The sequence below is a fragment of the Colletes latitarsis genome, chromosome 9 (assembly GCF_051014445.1).
Source record: "Colletes latitarsis isolate SP2378_abdomen chromosome 9, iyColLati1, whole genome shotgun sequence".
NCBI classification, from domain to species: domain Eukaryota; kingdom Metazoa; phylum Arthropoda; class Insecta; order Hymenoptera; family Colletidae; genus Colletes; species Colletes latitarsis.
The window spans coordinates 27758522-27784682 of record NC_135142.1 but is presented as its reverse complement, the minus strand read 5'-3'; the positions used below and the strand labels follow the sequence as shown (position 1 = coordinate 27784682).

Genomic DNA, 26161 nt, shown 5'->3' with positions numbered 1-26161 from the left:
CCAACACCGATCGCTACGTACTTTTCATTTATTATGTGAAGCGTGGTGGCTATGACCCAAATTTACTTCTATCGTTATCTTTCGTATCATGTGACCCTATAACTCCTGCTTCCGACACCGTATTTTCTTATTTCTCTGCAGTTCATTTTTCACGCCCACGATATATCGTAACATTATTTTATTAATGCATTTTAATAATAGGTGACGGATATATACTTACTGCAATAGCAGCCATATATCGTGAGACACCATGTACATTATACACACGCCCATATAAATTAATACATACGCCTCTGCATTTAGTTAATACGCTTATACGCGTGGCAAGTCTATAGTGACATCGTTAAGTGATCCAAATTTGAATATTGACCCAGCTGACAGGGGATGAAATAAACTTTGTAATATACTAAATTCTCATAAAACATTTTTAAACAGTTACAAAGGAAATATAGCACAGCAAATAAATGAAATTACATATAACACTAATATTTCGACTACTTTGTAATAAACATGACAAACACAGAAAAATACGTATTAGTAAAATAAAATAATATATCTATTATACTTTTTATTCACCATAATATATATTTTTTTTGTGTATGTTTGTCGTATATTCTTTTGCGATTTTTAACATTTATAATTCAGTACTGTCTCTTATTTTCTGCTCGAAGGATTTCTTCCCGAGAGGGCCAAATCCCAATGGCCGAAACGTTAGAAGATCTTGTATAATAAATTTAATCTCTACACAGTGAATTGCCCTTTACGACTAACCAGCTTTCCATTTTGGTTCAATCTGCTTGATACGCGGAGTAACAATTCCGATGTTAATTTAACGAACAGTATTTAACTCAAAAGGCTTTTTCTGCCTTCGTGTAAGGTATTCACGTAGCCTCTTGGCTTGTAAGTTAATAATAAATTCTTGGAATTCCCTTTCGAACGTTTCCAGATGTAAAACGAAGAAAAATTTACCTCCGTATCCTAACTTTCCTACGAGAAGACTTTCTGTTCGCGAGATTCATTTCAATACGTCATTTGTGTGCCATTAAAAATTCTATTTTATTTTATTTTGAGAAAATGAAAAATCTCGAGGAAACACGATCATTAACATTGACGCGTGACAATGTGCAACGTACAATTGCAGCGCATTGCAGCATTTTTTAGACAATTGCACATCGCACATTTTCCCCGACCGCATTCCTGCAATTTCATAGACACATTTTTGCAATTCTAAAATGTAATAACGAATCGATTTCTTTTATATTTATTGCCAACGTTCGGTCTTATTTGTCATCTCGCGTCAGTGTTCTCTCGTTAATCGAACGAAAGACAGATTTCTTTCGGAAGTGCAACGCGCGAAAACATCGATTCCGATTAAAATGCATCGTGCAAACAGGAATGTAAGCAGATAAGGTTCAGAGCGTTCATTATGCGTGATCGTTTTATGCAAATTTCACGTTGGATCAATTTGAAACTTTAATCTTTTAATGGATGTTTGCCAAAAAGGACCAAAAGGCGTTCCCCAACAGTGTACCATATGATTTTGCATTTTGAAAACCGGGTCAGAGTTCGCGTCGAAGAATAGTCGACGCTCGAAAATGGTTATTGACCAAAAATAATTGTAATTGACCCCTGCAACCGAGAATAATTTTTTCAGAATGATTTAAAGTTTTTTAATTTTTTTAAATTCCTACATTCGTCAACTGTTTAGTATCAACGTCACTGCTGGGTGCACTACTGATATATTCTTTTTTGTGTGAAATGTAATCCGTAACATTTAGAGAAAAAGAATTTTGTCACCGAAATGTACCAAAGAGTTTCCCGAGTTTCTCTGGTCTACCTCCTCTCTGTGTACCTTTTCCAGCAGTTCAGTACATCAGCAATTCCCTTCAAATTGCAGGAAAATAAAACAGCCGACGTTCCACACCCGGTATATTGTACTTTTACGAGCGTCCGTCCGTGCACCGACGACAGGTGAATTACGAATTTTTAAAGACGCTCGTAAAATCGCCGTTTCCTCGAGAAATACGCCGTCTGTCGTTAGCACCGCGACGTTAAAACGGCAGAAATTATTTTCCGTTTTCGGAGGGAAAAGGTCTTGCGACGGACGCGTCTAGCGGAGCATGCTTCTTTATCGATCGAAAATCGATCACGTCCTAACGCTCGATGGCCATTTCTCCGTTTCCCCTGCCCAGCAAATCCCTACGTACAGGCTGTCGGATTTTTGGACCCCGTTATTTCACGTGCAGAACTCAGAAAAATAGTGTAGTAAGTAGATATAATAAAATGGGGTGATAATATTAGTTCAGAGAATTATACGCGTGTCTTAGTTTGCATTTTGAAAGCTGGATGAGCCGTGACACGGGAAACGTTTGGTAACAGCGTGGATGCACTTAACGTCGGAAAGCTTCCGTCAACGTCGTTGGCTGAACACCCGGAAACTAAATTACTCGATGTCAGTGGCGGCCCGATGGCCAGTCGAAAATTGGCCACAAAATGGAACAGTTGCGGCGCGTGATGAATCCATGAAGCCCACAGCTTCTTCGAAATCCTATCGGCGCCGAGGTATCGCGCCTCTAATTTACGGTTGTATTACTTGCACGGTGCACAGACTCGTTCCAGGCTATTCAAACGAATATATAAGCAAGTAATCTTATTATCAGAATTCAATAGCTCGCGCAATATACCCCGGAATAATTGTACAGAATCAACGGTGAAATACTTATTATCCTCACAATCATTGCCGGTGGAAAGAATACAATTAATTGGTTCGCGAGACACTCGACGAAGAAACGAGGAAAATTCCTTTTCAACGATACGTATAAAATGATAACTATGGTACGATCTTCTTCTTTTCTTCGGTAAATTTTGTCCCGATTAGTTTCGAGTTTGTTGTCAGAATTGGTATAATTTAGAATTTTAAAAGGAACATTGAAAATAAATTCTGCAAAGAACATAATCTATCAATGTTGCTTGTCAGCAGGGTTGCAACGAATACGGACACGTTCTCGATACCGTGCCCTCTAAATCCCGCCACCATATATCACGATTCGTTTCCTGATTGCCACCCCCGAAATCTGAAAATTTTCCAACGAGATTTATCCACTGCCTTTCCCGTAATATCCTGACGAGAAAACTTCCCGGTTGGGTCAAACGCCAGGTCGAACCATGAAAAACGCGACGGGGGTAAAAATGCAAATTTTCCGCCGTATGCACGCTTTTTATATTTCTTTTCCTTTCTAAACTTCTCAACTACTTCGTTAGAACCTTATTAAGAGAAAAATTGCAAATTTTTCTGGTAGCCTGGCAACACTCTGGGTAAACGGGCCAGTAATCAGGATTAATCCAATAAACGACTCGTATTTTTTGGTCGAATATTAAACTCCAATTATAACAATTTTGATTTCCCTTCGCTCAAATTGACGAGGTTTACGCTTTATTCATTGACACTTTCGTCGATCGTTTTGTTCTCGGAGTTCTTGGATTAAAATTGTAAATAATAAATCTCGGAAATTTAAATTTTAATCGATTAAAACTGTAGATGAGAAGAGAGACAGCGGAATCGCTGGAGAAAATGAAAGGTTAATTGAAACGAATGCTGGGATTGCAATGAGGAATGGCAAAGTAACACGCATAACTATGATAAAGCGTGTTCCGCTATGTTGCAATGATCCTACCTCGTAAACACCTATCAACGTTTGCTCTGAATATCAGTCTTGGATCGCAAAAAGAAGCACTGTTCAAATTATTGTCAAATTTAAGTTCCCAGATATTACTAAATGAAAATAGTCTATTATTACCTAAGAATAACAGTGGAAAAATTACCAAAAGGTGTAAGAAATGATAAATTCCGTAAGATAGTAAGTTTATTCCTGCGTTCTGCATTTTCGTGTTCCGCGAGATGGACAGCCTCGGTCTCCATGAAGCGACACGTGGGCGCTATTCAACGCGCGACCCAGTTTTTTAACTTCGCTTGCGAGCAAAGCGCCGGAAGACAATGAGATGTAACCGCGTGCGAGGCGATTTCCCGATACTCGGTCGACAACCAGTTTCCCAAAGAATTTCGAAACTTTCGAGGGGCGACGCCGAACAGACAGACAACGCAATAAATTTCGCGAGGCTCTGTCGGTGGAAATTAACTCCAGCATGAACGCAGTTAATTACAGTTAATTAGACCGACGAAGTTCCAAGGGGAAACGCGAAAAAATGAAATTCACTCGCGGGAAAACACGGATAAAAACTGTAAGCCATTAAAGCAGCGACTGTGATGTGTACGAGGATTTTTTTTTGCTCGAGTGTCGGGAGACATTCGATAGCATGATGGCACGATAACAGACTTCCGTTGACCGTGAAGCGAAGGAAATTGATTACCAGAGACCCGCATTATAAGTTTTTACCAGTTAACGTCCGCCATTCGTGGCTCCGCAAGAACGCTGTCGGACATCCTGACTGACTAATGATTCCGCGATGATGCTCAAGTAATTCGACATGGAGTGGAATAACAAATTTTGTTGTAATCTCAGCGAATGAGATAACGTTTTCGATTGTCCTTCGGTTGAGGGAAACTGTAATCGTTGGAACAGAAAATAATACTATTTTTATATTAAAATATACAGGGTGTTCGGCCACCCCTGGGAAAAATTTTAATGGGGGATTCTAGAGGCCAAAATAAGACGAAAATCAAGAATACCAATTTGTTAATGAAGGCCTTGTTAAACAGTTATTAACGTTTAAAGTTCCGACAGTACTGAATTTTTTTCTCGAAACTGAGTAGGATTTCGGGGGTATGTCTATTCACCAAAAATGGTTGTATTTAACCCCAGAACCTAGAAATAATTTTTTTAGAACGATTTGAAATTTTTTTTTTTCATCGAAAAATTTCACACATTCTCGAATTTTTTTCTAGAAAATGGGTAGGATTTCGAGGGTATGTTTAATGACCGAAAATGCTTGCAATTGACCCCTACAACTAAAAATAATTTTTCCAAGACGATTCGAAAGTCTTTTTTTTCACCCAAAACTTTCAGTACTTACTCGAATTTTTTTCTCGTATGTCAATAGGATTTCGGAAGTATTTTAATAATTATGGTTTCTCTGACCGAGGTAGCATATGTTAAAATATGTGTCAGTAAATTTTCTAAATAAGTAGTAGCACGCTATCTTTCATAGTAAGCTTCGTTTTCGAGAAAATCGAGCACCCCTCGTCCGATCATTATTCACTATTTCTACTTGCGTTTAAGAACACCGACAGAGACACGGTGCTATCCGGTCCCCGTCGATCTTCGTATTCTCTGACTAATTAGACCAAGTTAGAATAATTACTATCATACCGCCGTCAACACCGTAAACTTCGGCTGACGTAGAAATGGTAAGTAATCGCCAGACGCGTTAGGCAGGTCGTACACACGTGTTAGAAACGTCGCATTACGGAGACGGAATTAATTCATGCTACGACAAAAACAATATACAAAATTACATCGAGAACTACACGCAGAAGAATATTCATCGAACAATTTCATTAATTTTCGTATGCGTTATCGCAGAGACGAAATTAACAATCACAAATATAAACGTACAATGAATTCAAACATTGACGCTCAGAAATATTTAATACCTTGTTAAGAGCTGTTTCGTAAACCCGTATTGTTATTTTAAAGCAAATAATACCGTTCCATAACTGATGTATACGAACCGAAGTGGAAATAACGAGCAATGATCAGACGGTGTGATCGAATCGTGCTCTATCGCTTTCCCCGGAAGTTAAAATGCAATTCGGAGTGTTCGATTCCGCTCAACATTTAAGTAGTTAAAAAATCAGAAACCCAGACAGGAATTTTAAACAAACGAACAGATGGTGCAAGAGGAAATTTCGTAAATTTCAGGGTAGATTCTCGATCGGATGTAGATCGATTTCACTCGCCACCCACGCGTCCTCGACTGGCTTACATATTTTAGAAAGACATCGCGAAGGGTCCGTGAGAGACTCGTCGTTATTTCTCATTATGGCGAGCATTCGTCGTTCGAAGGAAGATCGTCGTAAATATCTCCGGTATGACAACGCGTTCGATCTTCTGGACCCGGGGCGTTCCATTCCGTAGATCTTTTCCACAGTAGCGTCGGGAGGACAAACGCGACCCCATTAACTTTCTTCGTTGGCAAATGCACTTGACGATCGATCGCGCGTATCGCGACGCGTCGGGAATGTGAACGACGCGGCGTTAATTTCCCCCAGCGTATACGAGACGGAGAGACGTTTTATAGAAATACAAAAATAGAGGGTTCCGTAATGAACTCGCCCACTCTCTTGAAGAGATAAAAGACTTATCCGACTAACCCATATATTCGAGGGAACGTATAAGCAGCGAAGCATCCGGCGAAAGCCAATTCTAAAGCTCGCCTTATCTGTTTTTCCCCCGAGGTTCGCCCGCCATCTTGGATCTCGCGTTTAATCGGTGACTTTTAACGATTCCGTATGCTTTCTGTCCGCAATTAGGCGTGGAAGCTGGGCATGCACGGGGGCGATTATGCGTGGATCTTGCCAGGCGACATGATCGACCTGTCGGGAATGACGGGCAATTGGTGGCACTCGGAACCCGAGGAATGCACACGGTCGCAGCTGTCGCAAACTTTGGATGGCTTGATCATCGTCCAGAGCTACGGATCCGCCTTGGGAAACGAGATTAGCTCGTCGGGCCTGGTAAGCGTCTTTCCAATCCTCGATTATTCCGTAGAAATTTGTTTCAATGTAATTTTTCAAATTTATGCGGAGGTAAGCGTACGAAACCGGGCGAAAGGGTGAGAGATTCACTGTATAAGTTTTGAAACCTAATCCGTCACGTGTGCACATGAATTTCACGTTACGCACGGTACACGTGATGCTATTATATTTATCACGTGTGATGCATTCATGGTCTCGACTTAACCGTTTTGGAGAAATTAAAATTACTGTAAATTAAATGTAAATAGAAATATATTATTTTATTTCGCCCGAAGAACATTCAGAGCTTCCCCTCGGGCCTAACGAGTAAATACGTAAAAATTCAATTAGTTGGAGAGTATATAAACCGGTGTCGGGGCTTTGTCTTTGGATGGTGGCCTGGTTTTTTTCATTTCTTCTCCAACGCGTGCGTCGCGTATTCGTTAACAACGCCGTGGACGGACGCGCGAACCTTTTGTCGTGTCCATTAAAGGCGCCAAGGAAACGGCACGGTAGAACGAAAGCGTGATAATAGGTACGAGCTTCCCCGTATCGAACGTTACCATGCTCGAGCAATCGAGCTAATGACGAACTCACGTGTCGCTAATTACGTTTCGCCAGAAGAACCCCGCGTCTCGATGAAATTCGAGCTGAACCTCCCTCGATATTGGTTACATTTTCCGAGACCTCTACGCCTCAAATTTTACTTTACGTAGACATCGAGTGGAGAAAGAAAATTGTATACAATCTATAATAATTTAGGGATTTTATAATTCTTAGTGAAAAGGAGTCACCGTTTTCGCCTTTCATGGATCCGGTCTCTGTACACGTCGCGAGATCTTTTTTACATTTTCGGCCCTTTTAAGCAACATCATGAATAATTCTAGACTCGTTCGAATATGCTGAATATTTACGCGAGTACGTGGAAAAATAGAATTCGCGGCCTCGCGAGCTTTCGCGGTGCCTGAACCGAAGAGAAAGGGACGCGTGTCGATGTATGTCGGTCGCCCTGTTTGCATATTCCGCGAAACGATGATATTTTCCGCGTAGACCGGCTTGAATTTTCTGTTGCTCGGAAGATAATCTCCCCGACGCCATGTCGTGAAATTTCGACTCGGAGAGCGTGACATTTCGTTTCGCTTTTCCAGCGAAATCGAGACAGCGAGACCACCCTTGAACAGTAAACACATCGCAGCTTGGAACTTTTTTAAATATTCCTCGCGAGTTGAAACGTTTCGGAAAATAAATTTAGTCATACCTATGTTCCCAATTTAGATTTCAATAATTACGAGTATAAAAATAGCAAAACCGTTCGCGGAAGAATAAATTCGAAGCTTTTCGCTTCGACTCCGAAATTTCTTAGTTTCCTTTTCCAAATACGATTCCCCATCAGACGTTGAGTCATCGTTTTTAAATAATTCTATTTGTCTTTTGACAATCACAGCCGTCTCTGTAGACTTTAGAGCTTACGCAGACGTAATCCAAGCGCAGTGTTGTTCTTTGGCCGTCGACTTTCAGGTGCAACGAGTAAAGCCCAGAACATCCATTACTCTTAGCGACGGACTCTCTCGTTCCTTTTTACGTGCATTTTTTTTTTTTTTTGCTTATCGGACACAAGCGTGTTTGAGTTTAAGATTTGACTCGCAGTTTGTTAACGCGACTGCGAGCTTCGTGTCGAGACCGCTAACTTTGCTTTCAAGAAATTTCGTATTCCCTTCACGCGTTCCCCATTTTGCATAATTGTCAGAAGCACCGAAAACCCTTGCTAAATCCGATATTCCACCACCACGCGCTGGAATCGATGATTACACCGAATTAATCCCCAGTTTCCTCGTGGATACGCCCACGGTTCCAACGACTTTTTATTTCGAAGCGATTAAGCGATCGTTTTCGCTTCTTACCGAGCTTCGATATCCGTATTATGTACCACATGGACCAAATAAAGCGTTACAAGCCATTTTCTCGGAAACCAATCGACATCGACACTATTTTCTCCTTTTAAATTACGTAGTTAATCTTGACAAAATTAATAATAAAAAGTTCTTGGAGATTCTTAAACAAAATGCAGACATTCTTCAATCGATTAGTAATGTACCTTTCATTCAGAAGCGTTTGTACAAATCGGTTATCGTTTTATGAAAAAACAAATAATATCAATTTCTCATCGACACAAAGGTGGCATAACTCTTTAACCGGAAACACGATAAATCTGCAAAGCGGAATTTCCAGCGAAATCATCGATCCGCTGCGCGTCGCTTGTATAATGCCAAACGAACTTTCGCCTGCGTTTAACGCACAATATCGCATCCGCAGTTCGTTCGCGATGTTCTATTGAAAGCGTGATACACAGACACACGCGCATAGGTTTAAATTCGTCGAACAAACACGGATCCCGTGCTCTTCGTTGCGTCGATCTGAACCGTTTAATTTGTTAATAACTACTGGTTCCGTCAAAGACATACTGTTGCCAGCTCGAACACAATAAAACGTATTTTTCGCTGGGATGAAGCTTGCGCCATCAAAGCGTGCTCGAGTTATTCCGACAAATATGAAGGATCAAGCATTACACTTCGTTTCGTTTTATTTATTTAGAGACGGGAAATCCTTTCGTAAGCAATTCTGACGTTTGTTAGCCCCGTAAGAGAAATCAGATTCATCTGATTTTTTAATAACGTATCTTCTGCGTAGACGAGTAGCAAATTCAAAACGGAATTGGCCAAGAGGGGTGTGACGCATTCGAAATTCGCCGCACAAACCTACGACGCTGTGTGGGCCATGGCTCTGGCCCTCGAAAGAGCCGAAATCATTCTAAACGAAGAGAATACGAGCATGGCGGAGTACACGCACGCGAGGAAGGACATCGCGACGGAATTATTGGAACAGCTGAAGCTTTTGCGTTTCGTCGGAGTCTCGGTGAGTGGGGCAAAAAATAGCCTGGATTTAAGGAAATTTTATTCGCGAACGAAAACATGATAAGACAAGGGCAGAGTTAAAACGTGGGTCGAATCGCTAATGGGAAAGAAACGCAAGGGAAAGTAATTCTGCACGAAAGTGCAAAAGGTTGCTCGTCCATTAAATCCTTACACGGCTATGGAACTTCCTGGCAACTTGCAAATAATACACGTACACGGATGAAACAAAGACAGTAAAATCCGTGAACGGTCTCTCTCCTCCCGCATCCAGCAACCCTCATCAATCATTTACGAAAGCAATAATGGTTGGTCTTGTACTTTCTAAACTCTGCGTGCAGGAAAATGTACGCCAACGTCGAAAACTACGTAGTTCACGAGCACGAAATTCATTATCCGCGGAACAACAGTTTTAGGTGTGCTCGCGGAAAGGTTTCGCTTCTCGAAAGTTCCACGATCGATTCGGAAAATAATTTCCATCCGTTCACGTAGTTCGTTCTTTTTTTCAAGACTTGCAACGAAAAAGAATACCCTTTATAGCGTTACTAATTGGTTCGTTTCAGGGGCCAGTATCGTTCGATGGCGCCGATCGAGTGGGAATCACGGCGTTCTACCAGATGCACGGTGAGTAAACGTTCTAATTCGCGAGAGAACCAATGGGAAACGCGTAAGAAGCCACGCATGAAAGGGCAAATCGTCGACTGCAAAGCGCTGACAATTGCGCGCCTCTAACGATGCAGCACACCGTGTGCACTTGTATCCCCAGCTAACTGACACGTGTAAACGAGTGGATGAGCCCATTTACCGGATTCCCATTGTCGAATACCAGGCCAACGATATGATTTCACGCCGCCACGATAACGTTTCTCGCAATGGAAGCCTCCGAATAAAAAAGAATTACCTCACGCTCGCTGGCTGCCCCTCGATTTTTGTAATAATATCGAGCATAAACATTTAATCGACGAAATAACTCGAGCAATACAATACGTACAATTTTATTGTATATATTTAGCCGATGGACGCCGTCGTTATTTCGTCCGTAATGTAAAGTCGCTGTAAACTTGACAACATTTTTCCATCGAGAGCGCTTAATCAAGATGGCGTATCTGATTCTCCGCGAAAAGAATGGCGTTGCCGCGTCGATCGGCGAAATTCACGCGTCGTTAACCCTCGAACGCGGCACTCTAATTCCTCGTCGTTGTCCGGAGGGCGAGAAAGGGTCGTAAAGTTAATTTAAAAGCGTATCGCGCGACCGTATCTTTTTTCTGGCGAGGATACATCCTCCGCGAGCCACGGAACAAATTTCAAACGAAATGGCACGACGTGGCATAAAGTGCCGCGCAAACAGTCCGAGTGCCCATTGAGCACGCCACTCGTAGCTTTGCTTCGACGCCCCAGTTTAGTGTTTTTTTCATAACTGGAACGGGGAAGAAAAGTCGGAGAAAAGCGACACGCGACCGGAAAAATGACGAAAGCGATCGAGCAACTTCTTCAGTGAAATTACGTGGATATTTCCTCGTTTGGACGATCTTTCAAAGATGGTTTCTTTTCAATCTAAGTACAGATTTTGAAAATTTGCGTTTCAAATTTTAGAGACATCTTCTGCTTGCATTAACTTTGTCCCTAAATATGAATTCTTTAGAATCATGGTGGAAGTGCACCCTTAGCGTTGAACCGAGTATAAATAAATGACTTTGTGACCAAAAAGATAAAACATGTATAGAGTAGTACATGTACAGTCTGGATGACATTCCGTTCCGTGAGCTGAATATGAAATGCGACGGGTGGGGGGGTGGTTTAAAATATTTAAACAAACCTGTTCAAGAGAAGCTCCATAATGGACTACGTGAAATAAATAATCTAAAAGAAAAATGTATCCAGCGAAGAAGTACTTTATCACGATCAACTTCCTACTAACGAAGTAGAAGACTGTATGAAGCATGTATTTAAACCCAGATCATAAATCATGACATTTGCCTCGACTTCATTACAAAATCGGCTGTTTATTATGATTTATCTATGAGGAAGAAGAGCGACTGAGATAAAATTCAGAAAGCAATTTTACTTCATAAACAATTCGTATAAAAAACTCTACGAGCATCCAAAAGTAGAAGATAAACTGCAAATTTAAAGATGGTACTTTCCAAAGGACTTTCATGTACAGATTCACGAAACTGGAATTTATTAAAACGTTATATTAATGGTTTCGAAATAATAACGAAAATCTGTGCGTGGTCTCTGAATAGTTGAAACAGTATTCATTGCATTCCCTGTTTTCAATAATGGTTCCAAGCGTGTCTTGCACTTCGATTCTCTTTATTCTAATTTCCAATGAAACGTCGACGAGTATTATAGCAACGTGACATTCGCGGTTAGAAATTCAACCTGACTCAGCATGGTTCTACCATACACAATGCGTTGTCCCGAGATTGTCCAAACATGAGACAATTACACCAGCCCCGCACTTAACCCGCCATGAATTCGGTATTGTGTTTACGATGGAGGGCGAGTGTAATTAACGCTGTAACAAGAAATAGAGCACGGGGACAGTCGTCGAACAATATCGCGCGAAACGAGTTATGACGAGACGGAACGTGACCGTCCGCAAACATCCCCCATCCCTGTCGTTACAATTAATTTCCATCGCGAAAAGAAAATATTGATACGCTCGGACAGATGTGTCCCATCGATCGACGCGGGAAAAGTTAAGCCTCGTTCTGGAACAATGTTACTGTCAATGAACAACATAGTTTCGCGTGTAATTTAATATTCTATCAAACTAATCTCGAGGAAAATAGAATCATAAAAAACCATTTTCGTGGCATTGCAACGTCGATGGCCGAAGTTTAAAAGTTTCCAACGCATCCTGACGGAACTGATTACCAGCCAAGAGCTGTTATAAACGGAATATTTAATAACAATTGCGTCGAGGACGTTAAAAACGGCGAACGCAGATGCGTGGTTACGCGACCTCAAAGTCGCGCGGAGTTATAGAGCGTTAAGCAAGTTTAACGATAAATTAATTACCCGGCCGTGATTCCGTATCAACCTCGAAGGTTTCTCGCGAACTTGGAAGGTACTAACGTGGGAACTAGACTCGAAAGAGCCACAAGGACTCTCGATGACGCTCGAATATGTGGCTTTCTGTGTGACTGCCGCGGTGAGAACGGAACGAGATCGGCGCGAGCTTCGTGCGAACACGACCGAAGGTGTTTGCCATTCTACCCGCCCGGATGTTGCTAAGAAGTCGATGAATAATTAATGAAAGGGGACCCTGAGGAATCGACGGCGAAAGGGAGAAAAACCGAAGATGGAGAACAGGGGAGCCTGGAACTTATTACGCCCCAGACCGTATTAATCGTTATTCCAGCGAATAAGTATCGTGCTACACGGAGTAGAAGACTCGATGAATGTTGACGAGAGAGATTTGGGGCTGACTGATACGGGTCTCTGAAATTCTTGTCGATTATCCGCCATTTGATTTTTAATCAGAATGCAATCAAGAGTGTATCCCGCGTATCGTGATAAATTCTGCCAATATTTCTTTTCTTTTCGCGCGACTCCTCGAGAGTCCATCATGGCGCGTGTCGAGCGTCCAGAAGCCGGAAGTCCTCCGGCTAACGACGCCAGCGCATAATTTGCGCGGCCTCGAAACACCGACTCCGAGAACGAACGTGTACGGTTCTTTGTGAAATCAAGCTTCTTTTCAGCCGCGTGACCTCGATGCATCGATGTCAACGACACCCGGCCGGTGTTTCGTCCAGAAATTATTCCGTCTCTTCACCGGTTTGAATACTTTTAATTCGCGCGCAATGGGACGGACGATATCCTGATCGTCCGTTATCCGGGTACGCTCGCGACGATCGCATTCACGTTCACGGGTCATTGTCGTTTCACTATGATCGAAAATCAATCTGCCGGAAAGTGGCCGCGCTTTCGCGATCCGTGCCGTGAAATTGAGACCGAGACTCATTACTCCTCCCCCGTTCCTCGTCCCGTTCCGCCACTCTACTCATTCTCGCGATCGATGCTCCTTTTTTCCCACTTTTCTTTCCACGGACACTGTTGGAAAGAGTTCTACCGACGTAGAAGATTGTTCGGATCTCTGGCGTCGATAGAAAACGTTTCCGTGTTCTTTGGTCTCTGATTACACCGGTGCTTGAAACGTTAAGTGGACGAGAGCGCCTAAAAATCGACTCGAAAACGCAGTTACTAGAAGCAAACGTTTCGTCGTATTAATGGACCTGCTCGGGAATTTTATGCATTTTATTGTGCGGAATTCAGAGGGGAATGTGAAAACACAAGCTAAAACGGTTCGGTTTTTTCAGTTTTTCCGCTTTATGTTCGAAACTGTGCAGAATTTTTCTGCACAGTTTCCTGGGAAAAATGAGGTTCCAGAGAACTTTTTACTCGTTTTAAATTTTAAGTCTATCGCGGTAGGTTAAACCTCTGACCGAGAAAATATCGAATCGTTTCTTCTCGAATATAATATTTCCGATTTGTCGGGTCAAGATTGATCGGAATATTCGATTTTGGTGGGAACCGGAAAACAATGGCAAACTTTGGCCCCGTTGGCGAATGTTTAGTAATACAAGTTGTTGAATCGAGCCACAACGTTGCAACAAAGCATGCAAACCCTTTCCACTTTAAGCAAGTTCGATGAGAAAAGAAGTTTCCTAGCCGAATTCGCGGCGAGTTCCCTCGAAAGGAATCAAAAGAAAATTGGTAAAACGAAGAGCCTCGTGCCGAGGAACGCGATTCTCTTTCCATAGAGTTCGAAAACAAGGTAAACGAAAGGAAACGGTTCCTCCTAGAAAAATTGTTATAAGGATTTCGGCGATAGCCGTGGCTAATCCGCTAAGGATCGTCTCTACTTCTACAAAATTACGTTTTGCTCGGAAATATACTCGGTCGGACGATTCTAGGAGTTTGCTCGGTATACGCAGGAGAGTACTAATCCGTTAAAGATCCTCTTTTCTTGTACATCACTTTTCACTCTAGGTCTTACGTCCGACTTTTTGCTCTTCTTTTCACGCAGGTTTCTCTTGGTTTCCCGCGGTCCCCGGAAAGGATGTCCCTGTTACCTTGTTAGTCCTTTCTTGAATTATCGCGGCAACGTGTTCGATCGTTTCGATACCGGGCGGTTAAAATTTTCGAGAAACTGAATTTGATGCAAGGTAAAAATTAAAGTCACAGCCACTTCTGTATTTCGAAAATTACAGCTTGTATTACAGCTTCGGGAGTAACGTGTGCGAATAAATTGAGATTGTTTAGAGAGAGGGAGTCGAGTGGCTGAAAGGGGGGCGCGAGATTTCTGTCTTAACGCGAGATATTTTCATGAGATTGGAAAATTAGCGAGTGTACCCTCCTGTTAGGGCGCAGCCTCCAGGGACTCTTGGGATTTTCACGTAATTTTGATGGCCAGACGACCGTTCGCGGGCGTAACAGCTCGTCGTTCGGCTCGTTAACCTTGCACGAACCTCGAAGAAGCAGCTCCTTTTTCTGGCTCGCGTTTCGTGCATCGATTTCAGATAAAGTCAACGAACTGGCACGAATTTCCGCCAGCGATAGGTAACACCGTTCACAAAGAACCCTCGACGGTACGGACAAATTGGATACCATCAACTGCTTGCTCCTTTACCTCCGGTTTCCGTTACCTCTGTTCTCTGTTTCGTTCCGCCACCTTTTTGTCCTCTTTTCTTTCTTTTTTATTTATTCCAGTTTACCACCACCGGGGCGTTCTTTCATCCATCTAACCGGTCGACAGTGGAGGTCCTACGGCTGTAATCCATCAAATCCTGCAGCGGATAACAGTCACATCGGCGCGGGTCTCGGATTTAACATTCGAGCATAATCTCGGCGACGGGGGAAAAGAACGGAAAAGCGCGGCTTCCCGTTGATCATTTCTTTCCGCGCGCGACGAGTCCAGTGCAAAGAGCAATTTTCCCCGATCGATCGCGTTTCAGAGAAGTTGCCTCTTCGTCCGGATACGCGACAAAAGGACGAAACTCTCCCGCGAGGATCGTTCGAAAAGGTCACAAAGAACTCGATACGATAGATTAACGAAAGCATCGAAGATTTCGCTGGGAGTTTTACTTTCTGAGACCCGTTCGCGAAGCGTCGCTTTAAAGAGCCGCGCTCGGAGCGCTCGATTCCGGACGAAAATAATCCGATTCGCGAAAGTGGTTCTGTCGAAGTAAATTATATCTGCGTCGCTAGCACTATCCGTCAAGCTGGAAACGGGAACAGGGGCTCGTTTAAAGATTCACAAGGAACGGAGTTATATCGGCGTTTTTCGCGAATGCAAACTTTGAAAAACGATCGGTCGACCTTCATTCTTGCTTTTAGCGCACGGAAATAGCCTCGCGTCGCTATTCGACGACCGAAGATAGAACGAAATGAATATGTATTATTATCATCTGTCCGTCGTCATTACGTTGATGAGAAAAAATCCCGATAACGTCTCGTCCCGTGAATCGCGGAAGACGACCGTAATGGAACTTCCTGAAACCGAGCAGCGACGCGCCTTTTGGCTCCGCGCTCTCCAAACTTCGCTTCACCGTCCAAAACATTTTTTACACGCGTTTTAAGGTTCTTTAAAAACATTACAGAATAGTTATTCGAATGATCGTCTAAATTTGAAATTGCAACGTTTCGATAAAATATCTATACCGTCGAGGAGACGTTTTTAAAACGAAGAGATTGAAGATGGTGCGCGTGCGGGGGTTCCGGGGGGGGCCCAGACTCGAAGAACGCCGAGTCGGACAAATTTCTGCTCGGAGAAAATTAAAAAAAGAAATAGAGATCGATTTTCTGACGCGGAATTACCAGACTACCCCCTTAAATGCGCTCTCGCAGAGACGCGAACGGGAATTCTATGGCCTCGATTCGTTCCCTCTTTACGAGACCCGTGTATATTCGACTTTATCGGCGACGTCGAGCAAATGGGTGAGGCACAGAACGGGGGAAAAAACCCGTATTTTATAGGAGAACGGATTTCCAGAGGATGCAAGAGGAATCGTGGATAGGAATTAAAGCCTCGGCCTGATCAGTCCTTTCATCGGGGGCTCTTCGTACGGGACGAGAACTTATTATTGCCGTGGATTCATTTCCGTCGAATCCGCGACACGAGCCAAGTAAAGGGACGGGATCGTAATAAGTACGCTTTTGATTGCGTCGTTTTTCCCGCGATTAAGATCCTAAATGGCGGAATTTGTTTCCGCGGGAACAATGTACGCGAGGAAAGGATTAAAATCTCTTCCGGGCCGAGATACAGCGGGCGTAACCATCGCGATGAAAGGCGCAATCTAGACGGAACGGCTCGGCCCTTAACCGATTATTTAAGTTATCAAGTAGCGGCTCGTTCGCGCTCAGGCGAGAAAGGTCTTAAAGTTTTCCAATTACAGGCCACGTCGCCAGCAGGATAGCGATTTTCAGCCCGGAAGATGGAAATCTGATAATGAATTGTCCAAAATGCGCGCCGACCAGATGGCCCGACGGACATCCCCCCGCGGCACAAAGGGTTGTTCGGTACGTATTACAACGAATCTATCCCCTGTCGTCCAATCGATCCCTTCAAACACCATTATCGCGGTCGCGCGGGCTAATTATATCGATTTTTATCCTAGTCCTCGACCAATCGCGAATTCCAACCGTGTTTACACGAAACGCGATTAATAGAATTGTCCGTCACATTTTTGGACAATCCAGCATATTTGGTTCTCAAATAGTAAATTCTTACGATTGAAATGAGGGAAACTTTTTAGGACAAGTAGAAATGTCGAGTATCGATCAGACGCGCCGAATTCGATTCGATCGTACGCTCGCGTTACTTCGCGTACCCAAACATCTAAAAGCTATTATACCACGCTTGAATAATCGCCGGAGACTCCATCTTTTCATCGTTGCGTAACAATAATTGGAGGGACCATCGCTGAAACCGACGATAAAAATTGCACGAATGGACGAACGACGCGGAAATTGAAAACGCGCTGGTTTTGCGCTGCGTAAGGATCGCGGTTGCATCATTCTGCGCTCGGCCTTAATCCGAAATCATACAGTCGCGCGTCCCGAGGATCGATAATCGCGCCTTACGAATTTGATGAAACGATTAATAACAAACAAAGGATTCGTGCAAACGCGGGCTCGTCGCTGGAAACCACGTAATCATTTATGACCGCCGCGATCGGCCGTCCACGGTAATAAACGTATTATTCGCGTGGTAAATGGCGGGACGACGTGTTCCGTGGAACGTCGAAACCAGCAACTATTCGACGGCGTTAACAGCGATTTCGCACGATCGCGTTAAATTTGATCGCCTTGGTAATTCAAGGAAAACGGTTGTAAAGGTACCCTTTATTAAATGGCGTCTTTACGATACGGTGAACGGCGTGCGCGAACCGATACCGTACGATAAAAAAGTATATTCCTACTCACGGAGCTGACTGGCTTCACCCGGAAAATTTCGTCGTTCGTTCTCGTGCTTAAATCCATACGCATAAATCGACCCTTTGACGAGCAAATTTTCCGAGGAAATGCAGATGGCCAAAGAGCTACGTTTGCCAGGGCTCTCGCGAGCTTTTATTACATATTTATGTTTCGTTGCATGCTTTGATAGCTGTATCAGTGTTCCCTCGCGTGTATCTCGATGAAGATTGAATTTGTAAATTCCCATGGTATTTAGCAACGACGATCTTTGGTAAAAACATTATTGGACTGTATCACGAGACAGGTTTCCTCGTAAAATTTATATATTTTGAATTGAAACTACTATGAAACTCTCGACCAATTAGAAAAATTGACACTTTTCCAGTAACAAATTCGAAAAAACAGTATCGAATAAAATTTTAATGGAAAATCAAAGTTCTACGGTGACGGTATAATGCCGGCGTCGAAATAAAGGAAGCTGTCGAACGAGAACAGGATTAAAATTTTTCGTAAAATTCCGCAATACGTTTAAAATATTGTTTCAGAATTCCCACTAAAAAATTCGACCCGAACTTGTGGAGTGGCGTATATTTTCGATTTATCCCGCGGCCATAATCCCTCGAAGCGTTTGTTACAGCCGCCATTACGCGTTTACTGCCGTTCGGGGTCATCGGGGGCGTACTAAAAGGATCGTTCTTCTTGTGCACAGGTTAAGAGTTGTGACTGTAGCACCTGCGGCCTTCCTGGCTGTTACTTGCCTCGCCAGCGTCGGCGTCACCCTGGCGCTCGCGTTCTTGGCGTTCAATTTGCACTTTCGCAGACACAAGTAAGTCCCAGTAATCGTTACTCCCCGGGAGAAAAACTATGTTGCAACGCGTGGACGAATCGTACAGAATTGTCTCGTTTCACGCGCGCGACAGGAGCATAAAACTTTCGAGCCCCAGGCTGAATAATATGGCCGCTGTTGGCTGTGGTCTCGTCTATGGTGCTGTCATCCTTCTGGGTCTGGATCACGCCACCCTTCCTGACAGCGACGATTATTATCCTGCAGTGTGCACGGTGAGCATTAATTTTCCACTCGCGCTGACCCCCGCGACAAGATCGCTCTGACTGACATTGGGGCTGAGATTGTTCGAATAATTTAATAATAATACGACAGGGCGCTGTCTCGGTGGAGTTGTTTAGTTGTCGAGCAATCTTTGAAAATAATTTCACGTTCTAATTTTCGGTGTCCGACTTTGGTAGGAATAGCGTTGGTTAATATTTTCATTTCTCTTCGTATATCGTTGTTTGATCAAAACGATATTGCTTCGCTTCGAACTATTCGCTGTGTCGTTTCAGGCGAGAGTGTATCTGTTATCGGCTGGCTTTTCTTTGGCTTTCGGCTCGATGTTCACCAAGACCTATCGCGTGCATCGGATTTTCACCAGAAGCAGAAGCGGCGTGGTCAAGAATAAGGTACACAATACCATCTGGCGAAGGTTATCGATAGAAAATTGTTTTTTATATCCTTCTTTATTGCTCGAACAATATTCTAAGCGACCTTTGAATTAACTTCACGATTCCATTCCGTTTCTTACAGCTGCTTCAGGATACTCAACTGATAAGCTTAATTTGCGCTCTTCTACTGATAGACGGTCTCGTGGTGACCCTGTGGGTGACGTTCGACCCCATGCAGCGTCACCTGCGGAACTTAACCCTGGAGATTAGCCCGCAGGACAGGGGTGTCGTCTATCAAACTCAGGTACTCGACGACAAGAAACGTTTGTTTCTCTCGATACTAATTTTTGCCTCTTAAAAAGGTGTAGTTTCACCCCATGAAGATCCATCATATGGGACATTAGAGTAGGCTGGAGTTGTAAACGTTTAATAAGAAACCAATTAATGTATGCCTTTGATTATCCGCGCAGGTGGAGGTGTGTCGTTCTCAGCACACGAACAGTTGGCTGGGCGCCCTTTACGTGTACAAAGGTTTGCTACTGATCGTCGGCGTCTACATGGCGTGGGAAACGAGGTAAAAATACTTGGACGATTGCTTTTTAACGAACCGGGCTCCTAAAATTCGTTACAACGCCGGAACATTTCAATTGGAAAGGCGGAGTCGAAACGGGTCGGAGTTTAATGAGGGATGCCATTAGGGCGTTCATTAGCAGAAGGTGTTTCCTCATTTTTTATCCAAGAACTGTTGATATATCGATCGCGATACGTATCGACAGAAATTTTAAAAAAATAAGAGAACGCTTCTATAAAATACTATGATTATTCTACGGGCAAATAACAATTTTAAATATACTTAAAAGGGGACCCAGTTTCGGTGATTAATTCTCGAACTATCGAGTAATACTCTTTTATAGAAATATCGAACAGACTGAGACTAAGAATCCTCATCTACTATCGCCAATTACTAAGAGTTTTAAGTATGTGCACGTATAATTCCAGGCACGTAAAAATACCGGCGTTGAACGATTCGCAGTACATCGGTATGAGCGTCTATTTCGTGGTGATCACTTCGGGGATCGTGGTGGTGTTGGCTAATTTGATGTCGGATCGCGCGACCCTGGCCTTCGTCACGATAACCGCCCTGATCTTGGCTTCGACTACCGCGACGCTGGCGTTGCTGTTCCTCCCCCAACTGGCGAACATCCTGGCCGGGGAGAGGGCTGATCCTGTCGTGCAAAGCCTCGGTTTGAAGATCGAGTGCAACACAAGGAGATTTGTGACGGACGATAGAACGTAAGTAAACGCCCCGTTACTATCGCAGTTCCCCCGATAAGCGATACGGGATAGAAAGCAAACGGAACAAGGGGGTAACAATGGCGTCGCGACGACGATAAAGGTCTTTCGTCCACACAGTTAATCGCTGGATCGACCTCCAGACGGATACCGGTACAATGGGATCGTAAGAATCGCGAAATCTCGAATCTCGGAGTTTAGTGCCGAATTTACGCTACGTTTCCGACGAACAATGTCGATTTTGTCAAGGGACGCCTTTCAAAATTTTAGCTTGCAACTATTTCCTCCGAGTCATATCGGAAGCAACGATTACGTCCACGGTTACTTGCTTCCAAATGCAAAGGATTTATTCAGGTGGAAAAACTGATCGCACTAAAACGCGACATTTTACGTTTCAAATCGGATTTTCTTTCTAAATGTAAAGTTTGGTAGAACGAAACGCGGAGTTAGATTAAAATATGCAGATTGGGCGAGATTCAAGAATTTCTTCTAACATCTACGCTGATCGAGCAACTAACACACGACGACCCAGCGAATCTTTAGTTTATGTAACGATTAACGAGCCACTTTAAATTTTCGAATTTCTATGCTAATTTTCGGTTTGTTCGAGGTTTTGCTTATAAAGCAAATTTTAATCGCGGGTGAAATACGAATTGTGTCGCACTGGGACAAAACGTAATCAAAATAATTCCCATGGTATGCCAGGGCTTGAAATTAAGTTCTTTTAAATACGTAATTTTTAGACGTGCAGTTTAGAAATTAAAATATAATTGGTACGCGAGAGAATGACCGCCACTGGGAACACGAGACTCGATAAAAAAGCGAGATACGTAATTTTGGCTTACGACGGTCGCGTATTTCATCCGTTAACAGTTTGAACCGCGATCGTTCGAATACTTTCGCGACTATATACTCCATCGGATTCCGTTTTCCGAGCCCTTCAGGTTTACCTCCGCTGTAACGGGGAATCGATTCGTTTATAAACCGGGTTACCAGATATCGTTTATCATATTTTATTCCACTCGCCTTCGACTTTAGCTGAATTTCCTATAAAATCCCCGGGCCACTGCGGAAAAGTTTATTTAATTTGCCGCCGAAGCTTTGTTCGACGTAAAGTTCAGGAACGAGATCGTATTACGAACGTCGTTCCAGGTTTCTGGCGAAAGCCAGCCAAGAATTAATTTCCCCGTCGAAGACAGTGGCAACGAGCCGCGTAAAACTCGGTTCTCACTAACGTTCAAAGAACACTCGAACCACTTCCGCGACTTTATCACGCAACGAGCTGTGTCCCATCTTCTAAAACACTGTTGCAACATGATAATCGAAATAATAGCTCCTAGGAAATTATTAACCACACACTGTTCTTTCACGCTTGTTCTGGTACACCTCTGATACACATTGTTTCGCTTCGAAAGCATACCTGGGGACTTCTGCGCGATATTCTACAGGCTAATAATATTAGCGATTTTGCATGTAAATTCACTTATAGATCGAGGGAATCTATTTATTGCTCTACCATTGATTTCCAATTTGTCCGGATTTAATTTCCTTAGCGCTTCTCTGGTAAACTTGTAAAAACTGGTATTATATTCGATGATAATTAAGCACTATTTTCTAATCCTTCTGCTATTAATGAATATTGATCCCCTCTCACCCACTGCTCCTTCCCAGCTCATCGATACGTAAACTTCTGCACCCTCCGCTAATCCTCCCTCTGCTACTTTTGAACCGTTTTCTCTTGGAAACCTTCCAAATATACTTTTAATCTTACGGTTCCATAATGTTGTTTCTTTATCTTCAATATTCTCAACGATTGTTCTTTTTACAATTTTCGTAGCACCACGTTGTTCCAATGTTAGCTTTGAATCCGAGACGTAATCCCATTCTGTTCTCCTCGTTATCTGTACTCGACTCTCCTTATCTTTAACTTCTCTGTTTAATCCGGTATTTTCTTCGCAGCTTGAAAACATTCTACAGTACATCCTGGCCCTAAAACACCGGGAGACTCCTTCGTCTTATCTCCCGAGACTCCTTTCGTCCCCGAAGTTCTGGGAAGCTCTAAACCTTGCTACTATGAAGCTTTGTTAGTTCCACCGATGTTGCGTCAGTTTCCCAATCTGGTTTTCGTAGTGGTTACAGTTCTGCTACAGTGTTATTGCACATTTCCGATACTGATCCTTCGTTAAGATGCGAAGGGCGCGACACGACGTGCTTAATCACGACTCCCTGGCGTGAAAGTAATTCTTTTCGCATGAAATATGCTTGAAAAATCCCACGATTACCTATTTAATTTTTCTACACGCCAAAATCGGAATTATTATTCGCGATACTTTCGCCGTGTCGCATGCATTACTTCGCTAAACTTCGCAAAAGCCTTTGACACAATTGATGGCAACCTGTTGACGGCCAAGTTGTATAACTCTTTGAGCGCCGTAACTTTTCCTCTGATCCCATTTTTCTTATCGCTCCGTCGTAGCGTCGACTCGTTCCGCGACAGTTCGAAACTCATTGAAACGCGCTATCGTCGTATCGAGACGCATTAATTTAAATAAAAGCACCGACGGTGAACACTTCCGAGTCCCCTTCGTCCCCTGGCGCGGATAAAAGAATATTGTCTCCACCGGTTGATGGTCGTTTGGGGGAAGAAACTAGTAAACAGCATTTGGTGGGCTCGCGTTGTCAATGCCCCCTTGCATAAATTTCTATCTCTGTTCTGTCTCGTAATGGCGGAGGGGCTCGTCGAGTAAAACTGAAATAAACGAAATTTCACGCCTGGACAGCGAGCTTCAGTACCGCGTGGAAGTGCAGAATCGCGTGTACCGTCGTGAAATGGCGCAGCTGGAGCTGGAATTGGCCAGATTGGAGAAACAATTGGCACAGGAGCCCGTCGAACCATCGCACGCTTCGTCGAGCGCATCGATTCCGCAACGCAATCCTAGCATCGGGGGCGGTCTGCCTTTGTTATTGCTCAGTGTACTTCCGCCGGTCATCCCCAGGGCTAGTTGGCCATCCGCGGACCCATCCGGTGAGTAGTGACATTCTTCGTCACGCGTTCCACGGGAGCAAGAGAGACCAGAATGGCGAAGGAACCGCGAACGACGTCGGGAAGTAAAAAGAATTGTTTCGACCAGCGAAAAGAGAGAGCTGGTTCTCAGCGAAACGAAAATAAACAAATGACTAAATGTTGGAACAAAGGATCGGGGAATCGTGCTCTCGAGGATCGGTGTCGAGGACAAGAGCCAAAGAACCTTCATGCTAGAAGTCACTTTGTCACTCGTAGGGTCGATCCCCGTTCGTGTGAAAGAACCCTTACACTCGATGCTGGGTCCATTAGAGCAGAATTTCCCAAAGTATGGTTCGCTGGTCGCACGAAAAGACAATTTTAACCTACTTTTACAGGATTCCTTCTGAGCTATTTAATATCTAAGAGATCGACACATCAACCATATATGAATAGAATTTAGAACGAATCCAACATGGCTGACGATTCCTTTCTGGTCTTTCTTTTTCCCGATGATAGTTGGAGATTCGTTGTGCAAATAAATCTACGCAACGCGTTTTCGCGAATTCTACACCCGGTTCGACGATATTCCACTTTAAAACCGATAAAGAAGAAATAGGTCGTTTACGGGCGACGTATGCACGCCTCGACGTCGGATGAAACGACGGAACGTAAACGAGATGTTTGTCGCAAAGAACTGGATCGAGCACAAAGAAAGAATGGTTTCGCGGAGGGGAAACGGTAGAGGAACGCTCGCGGAACCGTTGTAACGAAACGTTTCGTTTGCAAATTCGAAAGAAGAAACTCTTCTTTTTGCGCAGAATGGCGAGAAAATATCGCGACTTGCACGGTCGTGATTCTAAAAAATCTAACTTGCAAGAAAAACCGTGTAGAATCTGTACTTTTCTTTTGTAGAAAAACATAGTCTTATATTGCCTCTAAAAATATTCTACAGAAGGAAATAGGATCGTGGAATTATTTAATCATAAAAATTGTTATGTCGCCGCAGAAATTATGCCCCCCCCCCCGAAATTGTCTGTGTTTTGTTAATTTCGAAAAGTACGGCGACGGGTATAGCGTAAATTTGCACGATGAATGAACCTTTTCTGCCAAGGAGAGAAAGATGGAACGATACATAATTAAATGTTCTTCTCGCTTCGTCATCCCTCGGTTGTTCAGGTATTCGAGAAAGGTGACAGAATTCCGTTTATTGCACGTACAATGGCTTGAAAAATTCTGATGTTTACACGCTTGTCTCCGTATTTAAAGAGACTGTTCAAATAATAGAGGATATTAGAGTAGGACGAGACCGAACGTTTTTCGTGAGAGTTTTTGAAATCGTTTTATGACAACTCGAATCTTTCCTTGGTGATTTTTCTGCTTAAGGGGCGCGCATTGTTTTTAGACGGTGCATGGAAATCGAGCTTCAAGCCAAGCTTTTGCATCACGCGCGTATACACGGTGTCAAACGTAAGCATTCGCACGGAGCGATATTTGTTATCGAACAGGTATAACTTTATTTTCTCCTACTTATCTCGAATACGAGATAAGAAGTTTGTAAGGTTTGTAAGTAATTTCATTGACAAAATTGCACCGTGCCAATGCTTATTTCTGTAGTTTCGAGACCAAGAGTCAGCAAACTGTGTAAAAATGTAAAAACTCCTGGGTACTATACACGTTACGTGTTATATCGATTCATAAATGACATCAAATATGGCCCCTCGGATGGTCCATGTTCCATCGAATATATCAAACGTGAATACGATTCGTATCTATTCACCGTATGACCCTTTCCATACAATTACGTGGACGATTCCGTCGATACTGCCAGTCGATCCACGCAGACGTAAAATTTTTTTATTAATTAGCTAATAAAGTTTGCCGACCCCTGATCCAGAGTAGTCTGTCATTGGTAATCGTAGTAATCGAAGTTCGCGAACTGGTTCCATTTGTAAAGCTTTATCGGCGGTACGACAAATAGCCCCGACGCGTGGAAAATTTATCGGCTGCTACTTGAGATCGCAGATGAAACAGTTGACGCGAATCGCTCTAATTGTCACCGTGACGTCGGACCGTATTACCAGCCTGCAAGAGCTTGCGAACACAGTTCGTGCATTCCTGACATATTAATTGCCATTCGAGACACTGGGCTGCACACGTATTCCCCCGAGCCACCAGTTCCTAGCCCCTTGATAACTTTGGACAAGTCCCCGACAGGGGTGTGTGCACGCACACACTCGACTTTTGCACGACAAATTGCACGTTTCGCCCCGGCGCTTCGGAATGCTACGACGACAGCCATAAATGGAATCAATGGACAAGCTCGACCGGTCACTGGCGATCGAGGATGCGCCTGTCACAGCAAAAGATTCATAGATCGGTCGCGATGTTCACGAA

The 26161-nt window shown here is 43.4% G+C and overlaps 1 protein-coding gene across 1 annotated transcript in view; it reads left to right on the top strand.

Moving 5' to 3' along the window:
• The window catches only part of Gaba-b-r3 (gamma-aminobutyric acid type B receptor subunit 3), a 67630-nt gene that overhangs the window by 36028 nt on the left and 5441 nt on the right, over positions 1-26161 (top strand). The window contains exons 6-16 of the mRNA XM_076773101.1: positions 6491-6694; positions 9383-9607; positions 10167-10227; positions 17010-17133; positions 18740-18856; positions 18951-19089; positions 19372-19488; positions 19613-19774; positions 19941-20044; positions 20470-20763; positions 23544-23788. Of these exons, the coding sequence (XP_076629216.1) occupies positions 6491-6694; positions 9383-9607; positions 10167-10227; positions 17010-17133; positions 18740-18856; positions 18951-19089; positions 19372-19488; positions 19613-19774; positions 19941-20044; positions 20470-20763; positions 23544-23788 (1792 nt within the window). The remainder of the gene's footprint in view (positions 1-6490; positions 6695-9382; positions 9608-10166; positions 10228-17009; positions 17134-18739; positions 18857-18950; positions 19090-19371; positions 19489-19612; positions 19775-19940; positions 20045-20469; positions 20764-23543; positions 23789-26161) is intronic.